The sequence below is a fragment of the Kockovaella imperatae genome (genome assembly GCF_002102565.1).
Source record: "Kockovaella imperatae strain NRRL Y-17943 chromosome Unknown BD324scaffold_3, whole genome shotgun sequence".
In the NCBI taxonomy this organism is placed as follows: Eukaryota; Fungi; Basidiomycota; class Tremellomycetes; order Tremellales; family Cuniculitremaceae; genus Kockovaella; species Kockovaella imperatae.
In genome coordinates, this window is record NW_019028943.1 from 405,924 (window position 1) to 423,359 (window position 17,436).

The window sequence follows — 17,436 nt, forward strand, 5'->3', positions numbered from 1 at the left end:
CTCTGGCGCGAACATCTGAAGCCGATCATGAGGATAACATTTCCAAATCCACTGGGACCACCCATATCTTTCGATACGGCCAATATCCCATCCGGTCCTCCTATCCTGTCGCGTCTAACCTCTCATCCAAGACGAGCCCAGATTCGCGTCTTATTATTGATTCTCATATCGCTCCTGCTGTTATCTTGGAGACCATCACCGCCTTTCCCACCGGATTACGCTAGAGAATGGTCACTGGAGCGAACATTACCAAAGTCGTACAATCGACCCTTGATCGAGGGCAAAGAAGGGAGGTATATCAAGTGAGTCAAATGATCCGGGACATTAAAAGATCAGGCACCATTGACCCGGGATTTTCGCTCAGATTCGAGTCTCCGAAACCGACCGGTGAGTGAGCAAGCGACGGAAGGGGATGGAAGGGGGCGGGGGGCTGTCCAGCTGATCTCGTCGAACGTCTCAGGGTTCAATCATCAAGTGAGCAGCCGTGCTCGAGAAACCATTCTGTGACGATGCTGACGTCCCATTTGCTCTAGATGCAACGTGTGTTGTGAGTGAGATCCATCAAACCCCTTCCGACTGGATATTGAAACCGCGCAGATTACAGCATCACCTGGCAGTCCTCAGTAATCGGTCCTATGCATATGAGCCATTGGTCCAGGATGACACGGTATGTACGTCAGAAGTGGTCTCTGCTCACCCGTTAGCGCTTTCCCTTTGTCCTCACATTTCCACCATGGAGATCCGCCAGGGTTCCACTGTCCGCCCTGATCTCCACAGTGACGTCTGGTTTCGAGAGATTTTTTGACAACCCCCGAGCCGTTCCGTGGGTATAATTCTTGGGGCTCACACTGACCGAATAGCTACTCCCACTACCGATCCATCTGTCCCTCGTGGAAAGAGACGGTCTACCAGCTCAAGGATGCCGATCACCCAGATGGCAACCTGGATGTGTCGCTTGATGCTCAAATGCGTGTCCATCAATTACAAGCCTTGTTCGCTGGAAACGATGCCAAGTGTCTGCGTATACAAGGGCCAGTATTCGGTGACGAGTATGTCGAGCGAAGAGCTATCTATCGGGCCTGACCTCGTTTAGCTTCTTCGATTCTGAATCGCTACTACAGCTCCAACAATCTTTCATCCAATCACCCGTCTTGCAACACTTCACCATGTCACCCACCGTCTTGTCCGTCGTCAATCGTGAAATGCATCGACTGGCACCTGACAGTGCGCCATATGATCTGACTCGGGTAGGCACCGCTTTCACTGCGGAGGGAGTCAGACCTGGATCCAATTGGAAACACATCTTGGCATTGCATCTTCGGCACGGGGATTCTTGGTCTCAAACATGCCACGATAAGGGCATGAAGTCTGCGTGAGTCGTATGCGGGTCGGGTCGCATTCCATCGGGCTGACGGCTTGGTCCAGTCCATTCGTCGGTTGGACTAAAATTCCCGAATTTCCCGGAAACGAAAATGTTCCTCCCCCCGCCGATATGGCTGAAGCTGCGCGGTTGGGCCTGTACAAGGCCAAATGCTCACCCGACACGCTCGATATCATTGCTCGAGCACGGAGAATGAGAAAGAACCATCCATTCTTACATACAGTCTACATCTTGACCGACGGCGTGACGCCTTGGGGAGAGGAAGTGAAAATGTGGTTGTTGTCTGAAGGCTGGGAAAATGTGTGGCTGAGTCCGAAAGATATATGGCCAGATTGGCAAGACGGAGAGATCGGCGTAGGAGTGGATATGGAAGTGGCGAGGCGGAGCGGCGTGTTCGTCGGCAACGGGGTGAGAGATGTTGTTGATTTGGATTTTTTGTCTGAAACTGACTCGTATCATTCAGTTCTCCACGACCGGCTCCAATATCGCTCTCTTGCGCTTAAGGGATGGCATACATCCCGATCTCACTCAATTTTGGTAGACTTTTATTGATCATTTCAAAAATAAAGGACATTTGGAGGGGGCAGCCTATGCACATCTAGTACCGGATCTTTTCTTTACGCCTCTACAATCTTGGCGACTTTTATACCTCGTCTCTGCCACGTCCAGGACATCCAGACACCCACCTCGCCATCGTCATCTTCAAGAGGTACGATGGAAGGGTAGGAATACTCTTCGAGACCGTCGACTCCACCTGCATCCGCGCCTGTCAACCGGATCTCATCGTGAGGTGGAGGTGCCTGTTCAACTGTCGCCCAGAGTTTCCAGGTCTGTCCGTCGTCTTGACTGATCATGAGGCATAGAGGTGTCCTAGGTCCCCAATTGCGAGTGTTGTAATTTCCAGTCCTGGCTCGTGTCAGGAACGATTCAAAAAAATGCGGTTTCTTTTTCTCTCACCAGATCACTCGCCCGTCCTTGAGTCTAGCAATATCATGTCCAGAGTTGTTGTTCGGCAAGATTGTCCTGTAAGCCGGAGTCCAAGTCCGACCATAATCTTCGGAATCGCTCCGGAGGATACAGCCGGCGGAAGATCTCAACGTGAGATGGACGTGTCCAGGTGCATCTTTTGATTCCCATAGACCAGGTTGAATGGCTCCTTCACCGGGGAAACTACCACCAGGGACGCCTCTATCGGCTGGAAGCTCCACCAAGGGAGATTTGATCCAGACATCGCCTTGCTTGAACGTGTCTCCCTCTTTGGGTTTTGGCGCGAAGTCAGAGTACGAGTCCTGGCCCATAAGCGCGCGTGTCAACATGCTTTTTCGTTGCATCTTCGATGGGCAGAGGTTTGGGAGTCAGAACTCACCCAGACACCGTATGGTTTTGATGGATCGGGATTCGGAACCTCATACGAAGCACCTGTACACCAATCTCCATTGCTCAATACGATCGGAGCATTCTTCTGAGGTCCTCGTCCACCTGATCTATCACCTTGCACCAGTTCTTTCGGCTCAGACCACGAATCACCTCCGTCCGTCGATTCAATAATGTACGTTATCCAGCTCGAAATGAGTTTACCAGTCCGGAAAAACAAGTACACGTGTTTCGGCTCGTTAACGGGATCAGGGATGAACAGGACAGGATTCCAATGAGGTAGAGTCCCATCACCCGCTACGGAAACTTGATCTGTCCAGTTGCCATTGACATATTTCGAGAACCTACGTTTTTACATTAGGAAAAATCGAAAATGTGAAAAGAGTTACTCGCCATATCTTGACATCTGGTTTGCCTTCCCCTGATCCACCAAACCATGCGAGGTATCTGATACCTCCAGCCACGGCGATAGTCGAGCAATGAACACTGGGCGCTCGAGCATCGTCCTTGGTAACGAACTCAGCCGTGATCTTGCCCGAAGTTGCCGTCTTGGGCACCTCAGCAAAGGGAGGAATGGTGGGTTGTTGGTCTGTCATGGTGAACGTTGCGGTCGCTGTTTCCACCGTGTTCGGTTGGTTGATTGTGGTCCGTTGGTCGGTCGGTTAGAGATACTGCTTTTTAGCACCCCCCCCCCCCACTTTTCGGCACGTTGCCGACGAATTTCGGATCATCGTGCGGCGCATGAGGGACTGAGAAATACGCCGAAATCTACCGAAACAATGGATAATGCATGGCATCAACGATTACAACCGCCCCTCATGACCACTCTGACCTTTTCTTTGTTGGACTACTCCCACAAAGCGACCAATCTCACTTCTATACTCTCTCGAGGTCTCACCAACTCAGGAGCGATCCCATCCGCATCGTTGTCCACCTTGACAGCCACGTGTCCACAGTATAGGACGCTTCCGTCACTTCCTTGAGCGGTATCATAGCATTTCAGCAGGATGATCTCGTCTGGCATCTGATGTCGGATGTAAGACCAATGTTGGGAAGGTGAATGATGAATATCGATCCCTATTCCGTACTGCGAGGCGTGTCGTGAGATGTCTTTGAAAGTGAATGTCCGCCCGTCAGCCATGGCCAATGGAGCGTTAGTCACGGGTCCTAAGTTGGCCCAAGAGGACGTATCAGCGACGCGGTCCTGCGGGGAGCAAGTTGCAAGATGTGACGATGTTGAGGCTCTTGTGACTCACCGTTGAGCGGTCTCCAGAGGTTCACAATCATACCCCGTTGAAAACTGTCGGCTGGTCTCCCGGCCGCTTTACCCACCAGCTCTTTGCCCCAGGTCTGGAGACTCGCTCGCGTCAGATCGAGAGATTTCCCCCTCTTGGCACGAGCGAGAGTTCCGTCAAACTTACCGCATCTTGGTCGACATGGGCTACTCCGGCAATAGGCTGAATCCTAGACGGATCCGTAGGTTTGAATCCTTTTTCTGGACCCTTTTGCTTTTCGATAGGCTTCAACTTGACCCCTTCTGCATTCCGTCGAATGACCGAGTTCCAAGCGATCACACGAGTGCAGCCAATGTACGATCGGAGGAGTCTGGGCAGAAGAATCGGAAGTATTTCAGCTGGGCTGTCTGAACCTATCTCATACGGAGAAATGAGAAAGAGAATGGATGACTCACTCGGCAGACTCTGCGAGATATCCTTCGATACCTTCTGGGGAAGCCACTCGCTCTACAAATGGACTCTGATGCTTCGTCACGGCGTACCCCCGTTCATAGAGCTGTTGTTGTGGATGGACTTGCTGCTCTGCCTCGAGTTCCGGACGTAGATCCAATACTGGGACTCGGATGTGTTCCACGGGCTTCTCGCGACCCTCAAGATAAGTCAAGTAGACAGAGGGATCGTGATCCAGTCGCTCGTCAGGTAAGTTGAACCCGATGACAGCGGTCAATTGGGACGGAGAGGAAATGGACGGCATGACTGGTGATGGAAGAGAGCTCAATTGCTTTGTCAATCAGGGAGGAGGTTCGCTGATCGTGAGCCCCAGATATCACCACAGCGTTATCTGACTTGCAAAGCCAAGCAAGACGGACTATATTCCCCTACTTTCAAAGACTTGATTTTTTCAAGCCCCTATCTTTGCAAACTGGAGGTAAGACTCTGCCCCTGCGCGCCGTTCCGCCTCAGATACCGGGTGTTCCCCCGTTCTTCTGTTCTCCATCTTATCGGGTGAGAATCGGTCTTAGCCGTGCAAGGCTCTACACATATCATCCCAAAAGTATGAATCTACCGCCAGAGTGCCAAGGAAAAATCAAAAAGAAAGAAGAAATTCCCAAAAAAAATCACTCCGCTAGACTCTACGAGGCGCGAGAGCAGAGATCCGATAACAAATGTTCAATCTCTAGGCAATATCGTCCCTGGTCTTATCTTTAAGGGGGCATGTTCGCATGGCATTGTATTAAAAGAAGATATGGGGGAGAGGGGGGCCATAAGGAACTCAAATTTTGTGGTCAGAGGTCCGACAGAGATCACGACCTGACGAATTGCTGCACTACACTGAGGATATCTTGACGAGCTCTGTCAAGATGAAGGTGCCTACATTCCAACTCCAAGTGCCCGGAGCCGAGGGGAGAGAAAAGTCTTTGGAGAATGACGATCTCTTGCCGATTCCTCAAGAGAAACGGTGAGTAGTAGCGCCGAACAAGATATTCGTTCTCCTTCGGCGGTGCGTAGGCTGATGAGCTACTAGAACCTGGGACTTTCTGACATTCAATTTGTTCTGGTTCTCTGCCGTGGGGACTGTGGCGAATTGGCTCGGAGGTGGCAGTTTCTTGACATATGGAATCACAGTCTGGGATGGTATCCTGGTAAGTTGATTTCGACGACGAAGCACAACAATGCTGATGATGATGGAAACCCCCCAGTGTAATTTTTTCGGTTACCTCTTGATTTCCCTATTCATGGTCCTCAACGGTCGTTTCGGTGCCGTCTATCATTGTGGATTCCCAGTCTATTGTCGAGGATCCTTTGGCGTCTACGGCGCCGCTTGGCCAGTGTTCAACAGGGCATTGTCCGCTTGCGTCTGGTCAGCTTTCCCCTATCATCAGGCAAGGGACGAGTGCGCTGAGTTGTTGTTGTTTCTTCAGGAACGGAGTCAATACCGTCACAGGTGGACAATGTGTGTATATCCTACTTCACTCGATCTTCCCCTCGATCGCCAGGATCCCAAATCACATGCCGGAAGCCTCGGCTTTGGACACAGCTCAGATGATTGGGTTCTTCCTGTTCTGGTGAGCCGGTCCCTCCCTCCCTCAAAAGTCACCCAAGAAATAATGCCCCTTATTCCTCTTCCCCAGGTTCGCAACATGTTTCGCTCTGTTCCTTGCGATTCCCAAATGGCCACTTTTGATCAAGATCAAACTCGTGGCCTACGTCCTCAGTACTATCGGGATGCTATCCATAGCATTACACGCCTCGGGAGGTGTGGGCGATACCTTGACCGCCAAGGCCAAAGTCCACGGGTCGGAAAAGGCATGGTTGATCGTTCGTTTCACTCTACTCTCCGCAGCTGGATGTTCCACCTTTGCGAGTAATGCTTCGGATTGGCAGAGGAATGCTTCAAAACCGAAGGATCCCATTTGGGGTCAAATTCTAGGCTTCCCATTGAGCAATGTGAGACGGGGGTGGTACAGTGATCGAGAATCTCACTGATGATAACCAGTTCATCGTCACGCTCTGCGGGATGATCACTGCTGCATCAAGTCAGCGAATTAGCAAAGATGGCGAGGTCATCTGGTGAGTGGTCAAAGCTTACATACCAAAGCACAAATGAAAGCTCACTGGGGCGAATCTCAGGAACCCTCTCGACTACCTCGACATGATTCTCTCTGACAACTATACCGCTGCGAACCGAGCCGGAGCTTTCTTTATCTCTCTCGGATTCATCTACTCGTCTCTCTTCTCATGTCTGTTCGAAAACGTCTATCCCTGCGGTCAGGATGTTGCTGCGTTGTGCCCGAAGTACATCTCCATCAAGCGAGCATTTGCAATCTGTCAGGTCGTCACTGTGGTGTGAGCCGGATCTAGCCCAGACGTCTTGAGCCTTTGACTGACCGCATCCCGCATCCAGAATCAACCCGTGGTTCTTGCTCGGTAGCGCGGGCATCTTCATCAGCTTCTTAGCTTCGTACCAGATCTTCCTATTCTCCATCGTCGGTGTCCTCCTGGTGGATTACTACATTATCAGCAAAGGCCGAATGGACCTCGGGTATCTCTTCACTGCAGACCGCAATGGACCCTATTGTAAGTGTCGACAGAGGGGGGAGGATATGTCTCGCTGACATCTCACAGGGTACTCGTATGGATGTAATTGGCGAGCGTTCGCAGCTTACATTGTTGGCGCTGGAGTCAATTTCTGCGGATGTGAGTGACTCAACTCAATCTGGAGCCTGGGTCCTAACCTTGCACAGTCCTCGACAACATGGGTGTCAAAGGGTTCAGTCTCGGAGTTGTCAGATCGTTTTACTTTGCCTTTATCACCACGGGCTGTGCGGCTGGATTGACCTATTACCTCTTGGCGAGGTTCTTCCCACAGGAGAATTACAAGACTTACAGGGAGCTCAAATTCAGAGAATGGAGTCAGGACGAAGTGGAAATGTATGCCGCGGGAAAGAGGGAAATTGTACCGGAGAGAGCATCACAGACACCTTCCGTCGAGGAGAAATCTGATCTCGACGTTACTGCCGTCAGTGTCTTGCCAGCGTAAGGGGTATACAGTAGGAATAGAGGGATATTAGATTGTCGTTGTCCTGAATGAACCATCGCTTCTGCACACACAATGTCCAATTCATCGAGATACACCCCGGGTTCTGAATTATAATGTCGTATCTAAAGGGTTCACTGTTCTTCCCTCTTCTGGTTAGGACTTTGGGGCGAGACCACCATAGTTGTTGCCCGGGCCATAGGTGTAGTTTCCATTACAGGCATAGTTGAAATCGATTTCAGCCAGTCGGTTCTGGAGAGCGCTGATGATAGTGTTGAGAGGGCAGAGACCGTCCTTGTTCCAAGGACATCCAGGGTGACTCTGGTCGATGGGGATGACTCCGTCGTTGAGGATCCATCGGCCCTGCTTGGACGGGCTCATGTTGGGGCACTCGAGGACTTGGAAGACGAGGTGAGTCGCAAAGGGGAAGACTCGGGACGTGGAAAAGACGCTTCCGTTTGATCGCTGAGTCGGAGAGAGGGGCTCAGTACCGAATACAGCGGTGAGGTTGAGCGCTGTCAAGGTGTCTCCGACGATGACTTCGTGCGTCGCATCGGCATAGATCGAGTTATTGACGGGGAAAAGGATGGGAGACGAGTCGAGCGTCGAGTTGACAGCAGAGTCGGAAACGGTGATCTGTTGGTGGAGGAGACGGGCGACAAGTTCCTCAGCGAGACCTTTGCCTTGAGCGGCGGAGACGGGACTGCCGGGTCCATTCTCATACCAGAAAATGAGCTAGCAGGGATCAGCGAAAGGTCCGACCAAGTGGTCACTCACGTCATAGTAGTACTCAAAGTTCATATAGTCTTCCGAGGTGAAGAGCTTGCAGAATTGAGAGTAGCCAATGGCGTCAGTCTCGTAAGCGCACAATTGAAGCATCGCAATGGCGTCACTAGGAGTGAATTGAATGCCCTTGACTTCCGAATTGAGTCGAGCGAGCGTCGAATTGAAGGCGTTGACAGCGAACTCCTTGGCGACGGTTCCACCGATATCAGAAGGCGCACCGTTGGCGTTGGGACAGTTGTCATAGGCTGCTCCAGTGTTGTTGACACCGTTAGCTTCGACCATGAGCTCAATGTTGACTTCAGTGAGGTAGTCGGGAACACCGAAGAATCCAGCTGCAAAGTTGTCGGCGGTGTGGACCATTCGATCTCCCGATTCTGTCCTGAAGACTGGCAAGGTGCCAGCGGCGGTAAAGTTGTTGAGGAGTTCTCCGTAGAGGACTCTGAATCCCGCACCCAGCTCAAAGTTTTGCAAGCGTCCGAAAGGAGTCAAGATCTCAGCTCCGAGACCATATTGCCAGTGGTTGAGGAAATCGAGATCTCCCCAGCTGGACCAAGTGGATCCATTGTTGGCGGCTGCGTTGAGCTTTTCGGCAAACTGAGCAGGAGCAGATCCACCGGTAGGGTATCGAGCGCCATGTCTGTAGAGAATATGGACTTGAGTGATGGTGCATTGGTCAGGGACAAGAGGAGAAGCACCGGGAAGTCCAAAGATAGAAGAGTTGACACTGTAGACAGGGCTCAAGTTACCCCAGTACTGGGTGATGTCGAAAGGTGTGGACGGGTTATCGTATGGTTGATCGACAACCAAAGGCCATCGGAAAGCCGGCATCTGGGTGTATGGGTACGCAGAGGCAGTTTGAATAGCAGCGGGCTCGATACCGGTGGGAGTCGGTCCAGCGTAGCCTACGACGGACTCGGGAGGAAACAGGGCAGTGTTAACGGAGGCTGAAGGCGTCAGCTAAGAACGACCCGGGGCACACTCACTTCCATTGGGAGGGTAGACGTTGCTGGTAGGGGACCCTACCCATGTCTCGGCTTGCCATCGCTTCTCGACGGGGTTGGCATGAGCAAGGACAGGGAGAAGGGTTAGTAGAGCAGCGCTGATCATGGTGGAGGTGAGTTGAACAAGATTTCGTTTGAGAGGTGTAGGGAAAGAGGAAGTAGTAGCATCCAGACCAGTCTCGGAATATATATACATACACAGAGCCAAGGAGGTACGATCTGGGTAGACGACGAACCCTCGCCTGGCCCCCCAGATCCCACAGTCAGCCAAATCAAGCACGTTGTCTAGCAGCAGCCGCTGGGGGGCGAGAGGGATGTATGTACGTGTGTGTGAACAGAGATGAGCATGAGGATGTACGTATGATCACCTCATCTGGCAAGACCGAGGGTATCTATCCGGGGTACAGGCTTAGATCATGCGCGGGAAAGAGAGAGAGAGGATCGAGACTATTGCGTCATTCTGCCGTGGTCGTTCTCGCTGTCACCTTGTTCCTTTTTATCTGATAGCGTCTTGCTCCTAAGAACGTGCGTGCTAGTAGTATCCCTTCGATCGTTTTGACAACTTTGGCCGGTTCCGTTCCGATCGGGCGGTGCGGCAAGAGGAGGTCTCCCACAGTAGAGCCAGCTCTCTCACGGTAGATGCATGCTGAGTTCTCCCACGGTAGCAGTACCTCCTCATCCCAGACGCCACCTTTTTGTTCGCAGTCAGCCACTTTTCACGTGCCGCATTGTTTGGATCAGCTTCCGATCAATGCCATGTTGTTGTGGCACTCACTCGGACATTGGCAGCGAAGCAAGGTCTCCATCATCATCCATGATGCCCAAAAGCTCGACCAAGCTTGCGGCTGAAAGAGTTTCGTGGCCTTTTTCGAAAATGCGCAAGATGATGCCAAGAACAGCCTGTTCCATCAACCTTGGCTGCGTATACCAACACGCTGGATTTTGGAATCTCCGAGGCTCGATATTAGCTTTGCCACCTTGTATACCTCACCCCCTACGTATTGTTTCTCCGTGATGCGATGTCTCCCCTTGCCCATCACTACTGCGACGACGGTACTACTGCGTCCAAGTATGCATGTACCGTATGTCGACGCGATGCGATGTAGGGTCTATCTTTCTCTTGTTTAAACCCTGACGTTCGCCGGCCTGGTGTGTTTTTTGTAATGTTGATTAGGATTCAAGGTGCACGGCTGCCCAGGGAGGTTTGGTCCATTAGAAATCTGTCTTAATAGATCCCCCCCAAAATAATAATATCCTCGCCCGCTGCCCTGCGGATTCCCCCCTCTCCCCCCCTAAACAAAGTTTTCTCATGTTAACCCTCCTTGCCCTCCCTCCCCCCTCCCCCCCCTTTTTTTTCTCTCTTTCAGTCAGTCTATTATTTTAGCACAGCACGTTGAATTTGATCCGCCTCGCCATCATAGCCTCGCCTCCTCTCTCTCTCACTCTCACTCTCACACTGACCTTTGTCATTCATTCATTGACTCTCTCCATCTCTCTCGCTCGCTCTCTGTATCAAGTATTGGGTCAAGTCAAGGTAGTATCGGAGTCCGTTACACGGCTTCGCTCCCTCGACAAGAAGGACTTCGACAAGGCTCTTTTTGTGGGAGGGGTTTCTCGTGCCAGACCATTTTTGCCGTTTGGTTCGTCTGTTTTGATCCCCCTTTGGCAAACGACCTCTCGCGGGTTTGATCAATTCCACTCTTGACTCGGAACGCGTCAAGCTATAAGATCGACCTCAGATCAATCATCACCCCAAGTCTTCGTCGAGCGCGTCTCGCGCAGAGACAATCGAGTGAGTTGCACTGTAGGAATATAGACAAACAAAGACGAGGAAAATAAAATAAAACAATCGTCATATTCGTGTCTGGAGAGGGCGTGAAGCGTGCGCTTGCTGTCGAGCACGCGACGTCGGTGGGCATCGTTGGCATCATTGGCATCATTGGTGTGAATGCTTCACCGCCGCGGTGCATGTGTCACGCTGATAAAGTCCAACCTTGCTGTCTTGCCAAAACCCCCCCTTTGTGTTCTCCCGGCGACCAAAACATTTAAAAAATCACGCTGACACCGACAATCCTCACAGCACCATGTCCTATCCTCATCCTCCACCAGGCCCTAAACACGCTCCCTCCTCCTACTCCTCTGGATCATCTGATCCTTTCAATTCAACTCAACAACTCCCTTACTCTGACAACCCTCACAATCCCTATGGCGGAGCCCCCAACCCTGGCGCGGGCGGTGCGGGCGTAGCTCCTCCCGGTCAAGCTGGTCAATACACGCCATACTATGACAATGATCCTGAGATGGATCGTAGATACGAAGGTGGGGGTATGGGTCGAGAAACCTGGGCCAGTGAAAGTGGTTGGTCACAGAATGGTACGTGCGCCGGGGGTTGATGGCTTTTGTTTGGCTTGGCTGAATCGCTCTTATCAGACCCTGACAACAAATTTGGATCGTCTGACTTCCAGCATCAATCCGGTTATCTTCCGTCGCGGGCGTCTACCCCGACGTTCACTGAGGGAAGTCGGGATGGACATCGACCTAGGGAACCTTACCCCGCTTGGACTGTCGAGGCGAACATTCCCCTATCAAAGGAGGAAATTGAAGATGTCTTGATCGATCTCGCCAACAAGTTTGGGTTCCAAAAAGATTCCTCTCGAAACGTGTACGATTTCCTCATGATTCAGCTCGACTCGCGAGCTTCACGAATGTCACCGAATCAGGCTTTGCTCACGTTGCACGCGGACTACATCGGAGGTGAACATGCCAACTATCGTAAATGGTACTTCGCCGCTCAGCTCGATCTCGACGACGCCATCGGAGCAGCTCAAAACCCTGGCTTGGCTCGGGTCCGCTCCGTCGCGCGACGAGGCAAAGGTGCCAAAGTTGGCTCAGCGTCCTCAAAATCCCTCGACAGTGCGACGAACCGATGGCGAACAGCCATGAACAACATGAGTCAGTACGATCGCCTCCGACAGGTCGCCTTGTATTTGCTCTGTTGGGGTGAAGCCGCGCAGGTCAGATTCATGCCCGAGTGTCTCTGCTTCATCTTCAAGTGTGCCGATGACTACTATCGATCCCCCGAATGTCAAAACAGGGTCGATGCAGTGCCTGAAGGCCTATACCTTCGCGCCGTCATCAAGCCATTGTACAAGTTTCTGCGAGACCAAGGGTACGAAGTAGTGGATGGCAAGTTTTTGAGACGGGAAAAGGACCACGATCAGATCATTGGATACGACGATGTCAACCAGTTGTTCTGGTACCCCGAGGGTATCAGCAGGATCGTGCTCAATGACAAGGTGAGGTAATGCAGCAGAACATGACATCTGACCACCATGACACAGACTCGACTCGTCGACATTGCCCCCGCTCAACGATTCATGAAGTTTGACCGCATCGATTGGCCCAGAGTCTTTTTCAAGACATACCTCGAAAAGCGATCCTTCTTCCACCTTCTCGTCAACTTTAACCGAATTTGGATCGTTCACATCTCCATGTTCTGGTACTACACTGCTTACAACGCGCCTGCTATCTACGCTCCTCGCGGTTCCACCAGAGCCACTGCGCCCATGGCTTGGTCCATGACTGCTTTGGGTGGTGCCGTCTCTACGATTATTATGATTGCCGCTACCATTGCCGAATTCAGCTACATCCCGACTAACTGGAACAACACGTCGCATCTGACTCGTCGTCTGATCTCCCTGTTGATCGTCTTGGCCATCACGGGTGGACCTTCGGTCTACATTGGTATCTTTGATCAGAACGGTCAGATCTCCTTGATTCTCGGTATCGTGCAATTTGGATGCTCTGCTCTGGCCACCGCGGCATTCGCCATTTTGCCCTCGGGACGGATGTTTGGAGACAGAGTCGCAGGCAGGAGTCGAAAGTATTTGGCCAACCAGACATTCACAGCATCTTACCCTACCCTCACCAAGGGCAGTCGTGCTGCGTCGTGCCTGCTCTGGATCCTCATCTTTGGATGTAAATTGACCGAGTCTTACTTTTTCCTCATCTTGTCTTTCCGTGACCCTATCCGAGTCATGACAGGCATGAAGGTTCAAAACTGTACGGACAGGTATCTTGGCTCCAACCTTTGTATCAATCAGGCGGCATTCACCCTCGCCGTCATGTTTGTCATGGACTTGACGCTCTTCTTCCTCGACACATTCTTGTGGTATGTCATCTGGAACACCATCTTCTCGATTGCACGGTCGTTTGCCCTCGGCATGAGCATTTGGACGCCGTGGAAAGACATCTTTGCGAGATTGCCAAAGCGTATCTACGCAAAGCTGTTGGCGACCGAGGATATGGAAGTGAAGTACAAGCCAAAGGTGAGTCAGGTCCACTGTGAAACGCTAATGGTCAGGTGCTCGTGTCCCAAGTCTGGAACGCCGTCATCATTTCGATGTACCGAGAACACTTGTTGTCCATCGAGCATGTTCAAAAGCTTCTGTACCACCAAGTTCAGTCTGACCAACCTGGCAAGCGAACCCTTCGAGCTCCCGCGTTCTTCATCTCTCAAGGCGACAAGGGACTCAAGACGGAATTCTTCCCCAAGGGATCCGAAGCCGAACGACGAATCTCCTTCTTTGCTCAATCGCTCACCACTGCGATGCCAGAGCCCATTCCTATCGATTCGATGCCGACATTCACAGTGCTCGTGCCTCACTACTCGGAGAAAATCCTCCTGTCGCTCCGAGAAATCATCCGAGAAGAGGACCAAAACACCCGAGTCACTCTGCTGGAGTACCTCAAACAATTGCACCCCATCGAATGGGACAACTTTGTCCGAGACACCAAAATTCTGGCCGAAGAATCCAACATGTTCAATGGTGGAGGTAACCCATTCGGATCCGATGAAAAGGCAGATTCAAAGCGAGCAGACGACATTCCATTCTACACCGTCGGTTTCAAATCTGCTGCGCCGGAGTACACCCTGCGAACGCGTATCTGGGCGTCACTGCGTGCTCAAACACTGTACAGGACGGTTTCCGGATTCATGAACTATTCCAAAGCGATCAAGCTGTTGTACCGTGTGGAAAACCCCGAAGTCGTCCAGCTATTTGGCGGAAACACCGATCAGCTTGAGCGTGAACTCGAACGCATGGCTCGACGAAAGTTCAAGTTCGTCGTGTCCATGCAGCGATACTCCAAGTTCAACAAGGAGGAGCATGAGAATGCAGAATTCTTGCTTCGAGCGTATCCGGATCTGCAGATTGCCTACTTGGACGAAGAGCCAGCCAGGAAGGATGGTCAGGAATCCCGCATCTTCTCGGCCCTCGTCGACGGACACTCTGAAATCATGCCTAATGGTCGACGACGTCCCAAGTTCAGGATCGAATTGCCAGGAAACCCTATTCTCGGTGATGGAAAGTCTGATAACCAGAATCATGCGATTGTCTTCTACCGTGGTGAATACCTCCAGCTTATCGATGCCAACCAGGACAACTATCTCGAAGAGTGTCTCAAGATCCGAAACGTGCTTGGCGAGTTTGAAGAATTCCGTATCTCTGCACAATCACCATACGCTCAGAACGGTCATTCCGAATTTAACAAGTTCCCCGTTGCCATTCTCGGAGCGAGAGAGTACATTTTCTCTGAAAATATCGGTATCCTTGGTGATATTGCTGCGGGTAAGGAACAGACATTCGGTACGCTCGCTGCGAGGTCGTTGTCATTCATTGGAGGAAAACTGCATTACGGACATGTGAGTGTCTCATCCACGGCCTCTGTTGACCTCAGCCCGATTTCCTCAACGCTATCTACATGAACACGCGTGGTGGTGTGTCCAAAGCGCAAAAAGGTCTCCACCTCAACGAAGATATCTACGCCGGTATGACTGCCTTTGGACGAGGAGGTCGAATCAAGCATTCTGAATACTACCAATGTGGTAAAGGTCGTGATCTCGGTTTCGGCACCATTCTCAATTTCCAAACCAAGATTGGAACGGGTATGGGTGAACAGATGCTGTCCCGAGAATACTACTACCTCGGCACGCAATTGCCTGTGGATCGATTCCTGACATTCTACTATGGTCACCCTGGTTTCCACATCAACAATATCCTCGTCATGATGTCGGTGCAGATCTTCATGTTGGCACTGGTCTTCCTCGGTACGCTCAACAAGCAGCTCCCCGTGTGCAAGTATAATTCACGAGGGGACATCCTGCCTGGTCAATCTGGTTGCTACAACCTTCAACCCGTGTTCAAGTGGATCAGGCGATGTATCATCTCCATCTTCCTCGTGTTCTGGATCGCCTTTGTCCCCCTGTTTGTCCAGGAACTCACTGAACGAGGAACCGGTCGAGCCATTCTGCGTCTGGTCAAGCACTTCCTGTCCCTCTCTCCCGTGTTTGAAGTCTTCTCAACCCAGATCTACATGCACTCGATTCTCAACAACTTGACATTTGGTGGCGCTCGGTACATTGCGACCGGTCGTGGATTCGCAACCACTCGAATCTCCTTCTCCATCCTCTATTCTCGATTCGCCGGTCCATCCATCTACTTGGGTCTTCGAACCCTCATTCTCCTGCTGTACATCACCATGAGTGTCTTCATACCGCTCATCATTTACTTCTGGATCACCGTCGTCGGTCTCTGCGTCGCGCCATTCCTCTTCAACCCACACCAGTTCTCCTTCAGCGACTTTATCATTGATTACCGAGAATTCCTCCGATGGATGTCCAGAGGAAACTCTCGAACCCATGCCAACTCGTGGGTCGGATACTGTCGTCTCTCCCGAACGAGAATCACAGGGTTCAAGCGGAAGCGACTCGGTCTACCATCCGAGAAACTCTCGAGTGATATGCCTAGAGCACCTTGGCGATCCATCATTGTTGGTGAAATCATTGGACCACTCTGCATCGCCATCATGTTTGTCATCTGTTACTTGTTTGTCAAGTCGTTCCCCGCGTCTAATGGAGTCACTCAACCTGGTCTCCTCCGAATCGCCATCATCGCCCTCGGACCCATCGTCTGGAACATGGCTTTGCTTTTGGTTCTCTTCTTGGTCTCAATCTTCCTGGGTCCTATTCTTAACACCTGTGGGACCAACTTTGGAGCCGTCATGGCTGCCATTGCGCACTTTGGAGCCGTCGTCGGAGCAATCTTTGCGTTTGAGCTGTTGTGGTTGCTCGAGGTGAGTGTAGACTGCTTCCGCCATGTCCTACGGCAAAACCGGCAACGCTATCCATTGATCTTTGGACTCTTGGAGGTGTATGTGAGCTGACGCAGAAGCATAGTTGTGGGACGTTTCCCACTCCGTTCTCGGTTTGATCGCCGTGATCGGTGAGTGTTTCCTAGACGACAGACGCTCTTCGGATGAAGCATGTTCTGACCAAACCTCTCAGCCGTCCAACGATGTATCTTCAAGATTTTAATCGCTGTTCTCCTCACCCGAGAGATGAAAGGAGATGAGAGCAATCGGTATGTTCTAATATCACTCTAGACACTGTCAGCTCACCCATTCGATAGTGCCTGGTGGACTGGTGTTTGGACTGGCCGAGGTATGGGCGCCTCCGCCATGTCCCAACCTGCCAGAGAGTTTATTGTCAAGACGATTGAGAGTGAGTTTCACGCCACTCAGTCTACGAACAAGCACAGCGGCTGACATTCTCTCCCAGTGGGACTCTTCGCCGCCGACTTCTTGGCTGCTCACGTCTTGTTGCTCTTCCTCGCCATCCCGGCTATCGTGAGCATCGATTGACCCGCGACTCTAGCACATGCTGACCTCTGTGCAACAGATTCCCTACTTTGATCGCATCCATTCAATGGCATTGTACTGGCTGTTGCCTTCGAAACAGATCCGTCCCCCCATTTTCAGTTTGAAGATCAAGAAGCAACGCCGGAAGACTGTCTTTACTTGTGAGCCCATTATCATTTGGTCTTGGAGATCGTAGGCTGATTCTTTGACCAGATACGCTTGTCTTTGTGGCGATCCAGGCCTGTTTGGTTGCCTTAATCGTCGTCCCCCTTCTCTTCCAGCAAGTCATCAGTGTGGAATTGGGAACACCATTCGGAGGAGCCATCTAAGGAACGTCGTTGGTCGTTCTCGACTCGGCTATCAAACAAAAAGGGAACTTCATCGTCGCCCATAGATGCTAGACTTTTCCGGATTACGTCTCCT

At 51.6% G+C, this 17,436-nt stretch overlaps 6 protein-coding genes across 6 annotated transcripts; 3 read left to right on the forward strand and 3 right to left on the reverse strand.

Annotated features, from left to right (window-relative positions):
- Window positions 1-27: 27 nt before the first annotated feature.
- Window positions 28-1,922, forward strand: BD324DRAFT_649072 (hypothetical protein; the record flags this gene model as incomplete). The annotated part of the gene is made up of 10 exons (XM_022017932.1): window positions 28-302; window positions 365-387; window positions 461-474; window positions 534-547; window positions 598-667; window positions 705-823; window positions 861-1,049; window positions 1,094-1,372; window positions 1,426-1,789; window positions 1,845-1,922. The coding sequence occupies 10 exons, from the start codon at window positions 28-30 to the stop codon at window positions 1,920-1,922; spliced, it is 1,425 nt and encodes a 474-aa protein (XP_021872837.1).
- BD324DRAFT_302019 (BNR repeat-like domain-domain-containing protein) lies at window positions 1,845-3,411 on the reverse strand. The gene is made up of 4 exons (XM_022012429.1): window positions 3,149-3,411; window positions 2,748-3,099; window positions 2,339-2,670; window positions 1,845-2,287 (listed from the first exon to the last, which is right to left on the reverse strand). The coding sequence occupies exons 1-4, from the start codon at window positions 3,349-3,351 to the stop codon at window positions 1,999-2,001; spliced, it is 1,176 nt and encodes a 391-aa protein (XP_021872838.1). The 5' UTR covers window positions 3,352-3,411; the 3' UTR covers window positions 1,845-1,998.
- Window positions 3,412-3,524: 113 nt separating this feature from the next.
- On the reverse strand, window positions 3,525-5,068 carry BD324DRAFT_618077 (hypothetical protein). Its single transcript, XM_022014985.1, has 4 exons — window positions 4,446-5,068; window positions 4,177-4,360; window positions 4,012-4,105; window positions 3,525-3,922 (listed from the first exon to the last, which is right to left on the reverse strand). Exons 1-4 carry the CDS (start codon window positions 4,742-4,744, stop codon window positions 3,603-3,605), a joined length of 897 nt encoding a protein of 298 aa, XP_021872839.1. The 5' UTR covers window positions 4,745-5,068; the 3' UTR covers window positions 3,525-3,602.
- Window positions 5,069-5,217: 149 nt separating this feature from the next.
- BD324DRAFT_618082 (permease for cytosine/purines, uracil, thiamine, allantoin-domain-containing protein) lies at window positions 5,218-7,598 on the forward strand. The gene is made up of 10 exons (XM_022014986.1): window positions 5,218-5,449; window positions 5,516-5,633; window positions 5,691-5,851; window positions 5,913-6,056; window positions 6,123-6,438; window positions 6,488-6,561; window positions 6,622-6,837; window positions 6,896-7,068; window positions 7,117-7,188; window positions 7,236-7,598. The coding sequence occupies exons 1-10, from the start codon at window positions 5,352-5,354 to the stop codon at window positions 7,529-7,531; spliced, it is 1,668 nt and encodes a 555-aa protein (XP_021872840.1). The 5' UTR covers window positions 5,218-5,351; the 3' UTR covers window positions 7,532-7,598.
- An 86-nt stretch (window positions 7,599-7,684) lies between these two features.
- On the reverse strand, window positions 7,685-9,421 carry BD324DRAFT_641275 (putative acid phosphatase; the record flags this gene model as incomplete). The annotated part of the gene is made up of 3 exons (XM_022017412.1): window positions 7,685-8,263; window positions 8,306-9,258; window positions 9,298-9,421. 3 exons carry the CDS (start codon window positions 9,419-9,421, stop codon window positions 7,685-7,687), a joined length of 1,656 nt encoding a protein of 551 aa, XP_021872841.1.
- A 1,800-nt stretch (window positions 9,422-11,221) lies between these two features.
- On the forward strand, window positions 11,222-17,404 carry BD324DRAFT_302170 (putative 1,3-beta-glucan synthase). Its single transcript, XM_022012430.1, has 11 exons — window positions 11,222-11,688; window positions 11,746-12,611; window positions 12,657-13,643; window positions 13,679-15,019; window positions 15,055-16,449; window positions 16,553-16,598; window positions 16,661-16,736; window positions 16,785-16,876; window positions 16,934-17,001; window positions 17,054-17,174; window positions 17,227-17,404. The coding sequence occupies exons 1-11, from the start codon at window positions 11,400-11,402 to the stop codon at window positions 17,340-17,342; spliced, it is 5,397 nt and encodes a 1,798-aa protein (XP_021872842.1). The 5' UTR covers window positions 11,222-11,399; the 3' UTR covers window positions 17,343-17,404.
- The last annotated feature ends 32 nt before the right edge of the window (window positions 17,405-17,436 follow it).

Bases quoted from the DNA above. Each gene is read 5' to 3' on its own strand.
- BD324DRAFT_302019 (XM_022012429.1), bottom strand. From the start codon at position 3,351: ATGACAGACCAACAACCCACCATTCCTCCCTTTGCTGAGGTGCCCAAG. The intron at 2,671-2,747 runs GTGAGTTCTGAC...CTTATGGGCCAG, and splicing joins CAAAACCATACGGTGTCTGG to GACTCGTACTCTGACTTCGC. The intron at 2,288-2,338 runs GTGAGAGAAAAA...GACACGAGCCAG, and splicing joins AAGGACGGGCGAGTGATCTG to GACTGGAAATTACAACACTC.
- BD324DRAFT_618077 (XM_022014985.1), bottom strand. From the start codon at position 4,744: ATGCCGTCCATTTCCTCTCCGTCCCAATTGACCGCTGTCATCGGGTTC. The intron at 4,361-4,445 runs GTGAGTCATCCA...TCTTCTGCCCAG, and splicing joins TATCTCGCAGAGTCTGCCGA to ACTCCTCCGATCGTACATTG. The intron at 3,923-4,011 runs GTGAGTCACAAG...GGGCCAACTTAG, and splicing joins CCTCTGGAGACCGCTCAACG to GACCCGTGACTAACGCTCCA.
- BD324DRAFT_618082 (XM_022014986.1), top strand. From the start codon at position 5,352: ATGAAGGTGCCTACATTCCAACTCCAAGTGCCCGGAGCCGAGGGGAGA. The intron at 6,562-6,621 runs GTGAGTGGTCAA...GGCGAATCTCAG, and splicing joins AAAGATGGCGAGGTCATCTG to GAACCCTCTCGACTACCTCG. The intron at 6,838-6,895 runs GTGAGCCGGATC...TCCCGCATCCAG, and splicing joins TGTCAGGTCGTCACTGTGGT to AATCAACCCGTGGTTCTTGC.
- BD324DRAFT_302170 (XM_022012430.1), top strand. From the start codon at position 11,400: ATGTCCTATCCTCATCCTCCACCAGGCCCTAAACACGCTCCCTCCTCC. The intron at 17,002-17,053 runs GTGAGCATCGAT...TCTGTGCAACAG, and splicing joins TCCTCGCCATCCCGGCTATC to ATTCCCTACTTTGATCGCAT. The intron at 17,175-17,226 runs GTGAGCCCATTA...TTCTTTGACCAG, and splicing joins CCGGAAGACTGTCTTTACTT to ATACGCTTGTCTTTGTGGCG.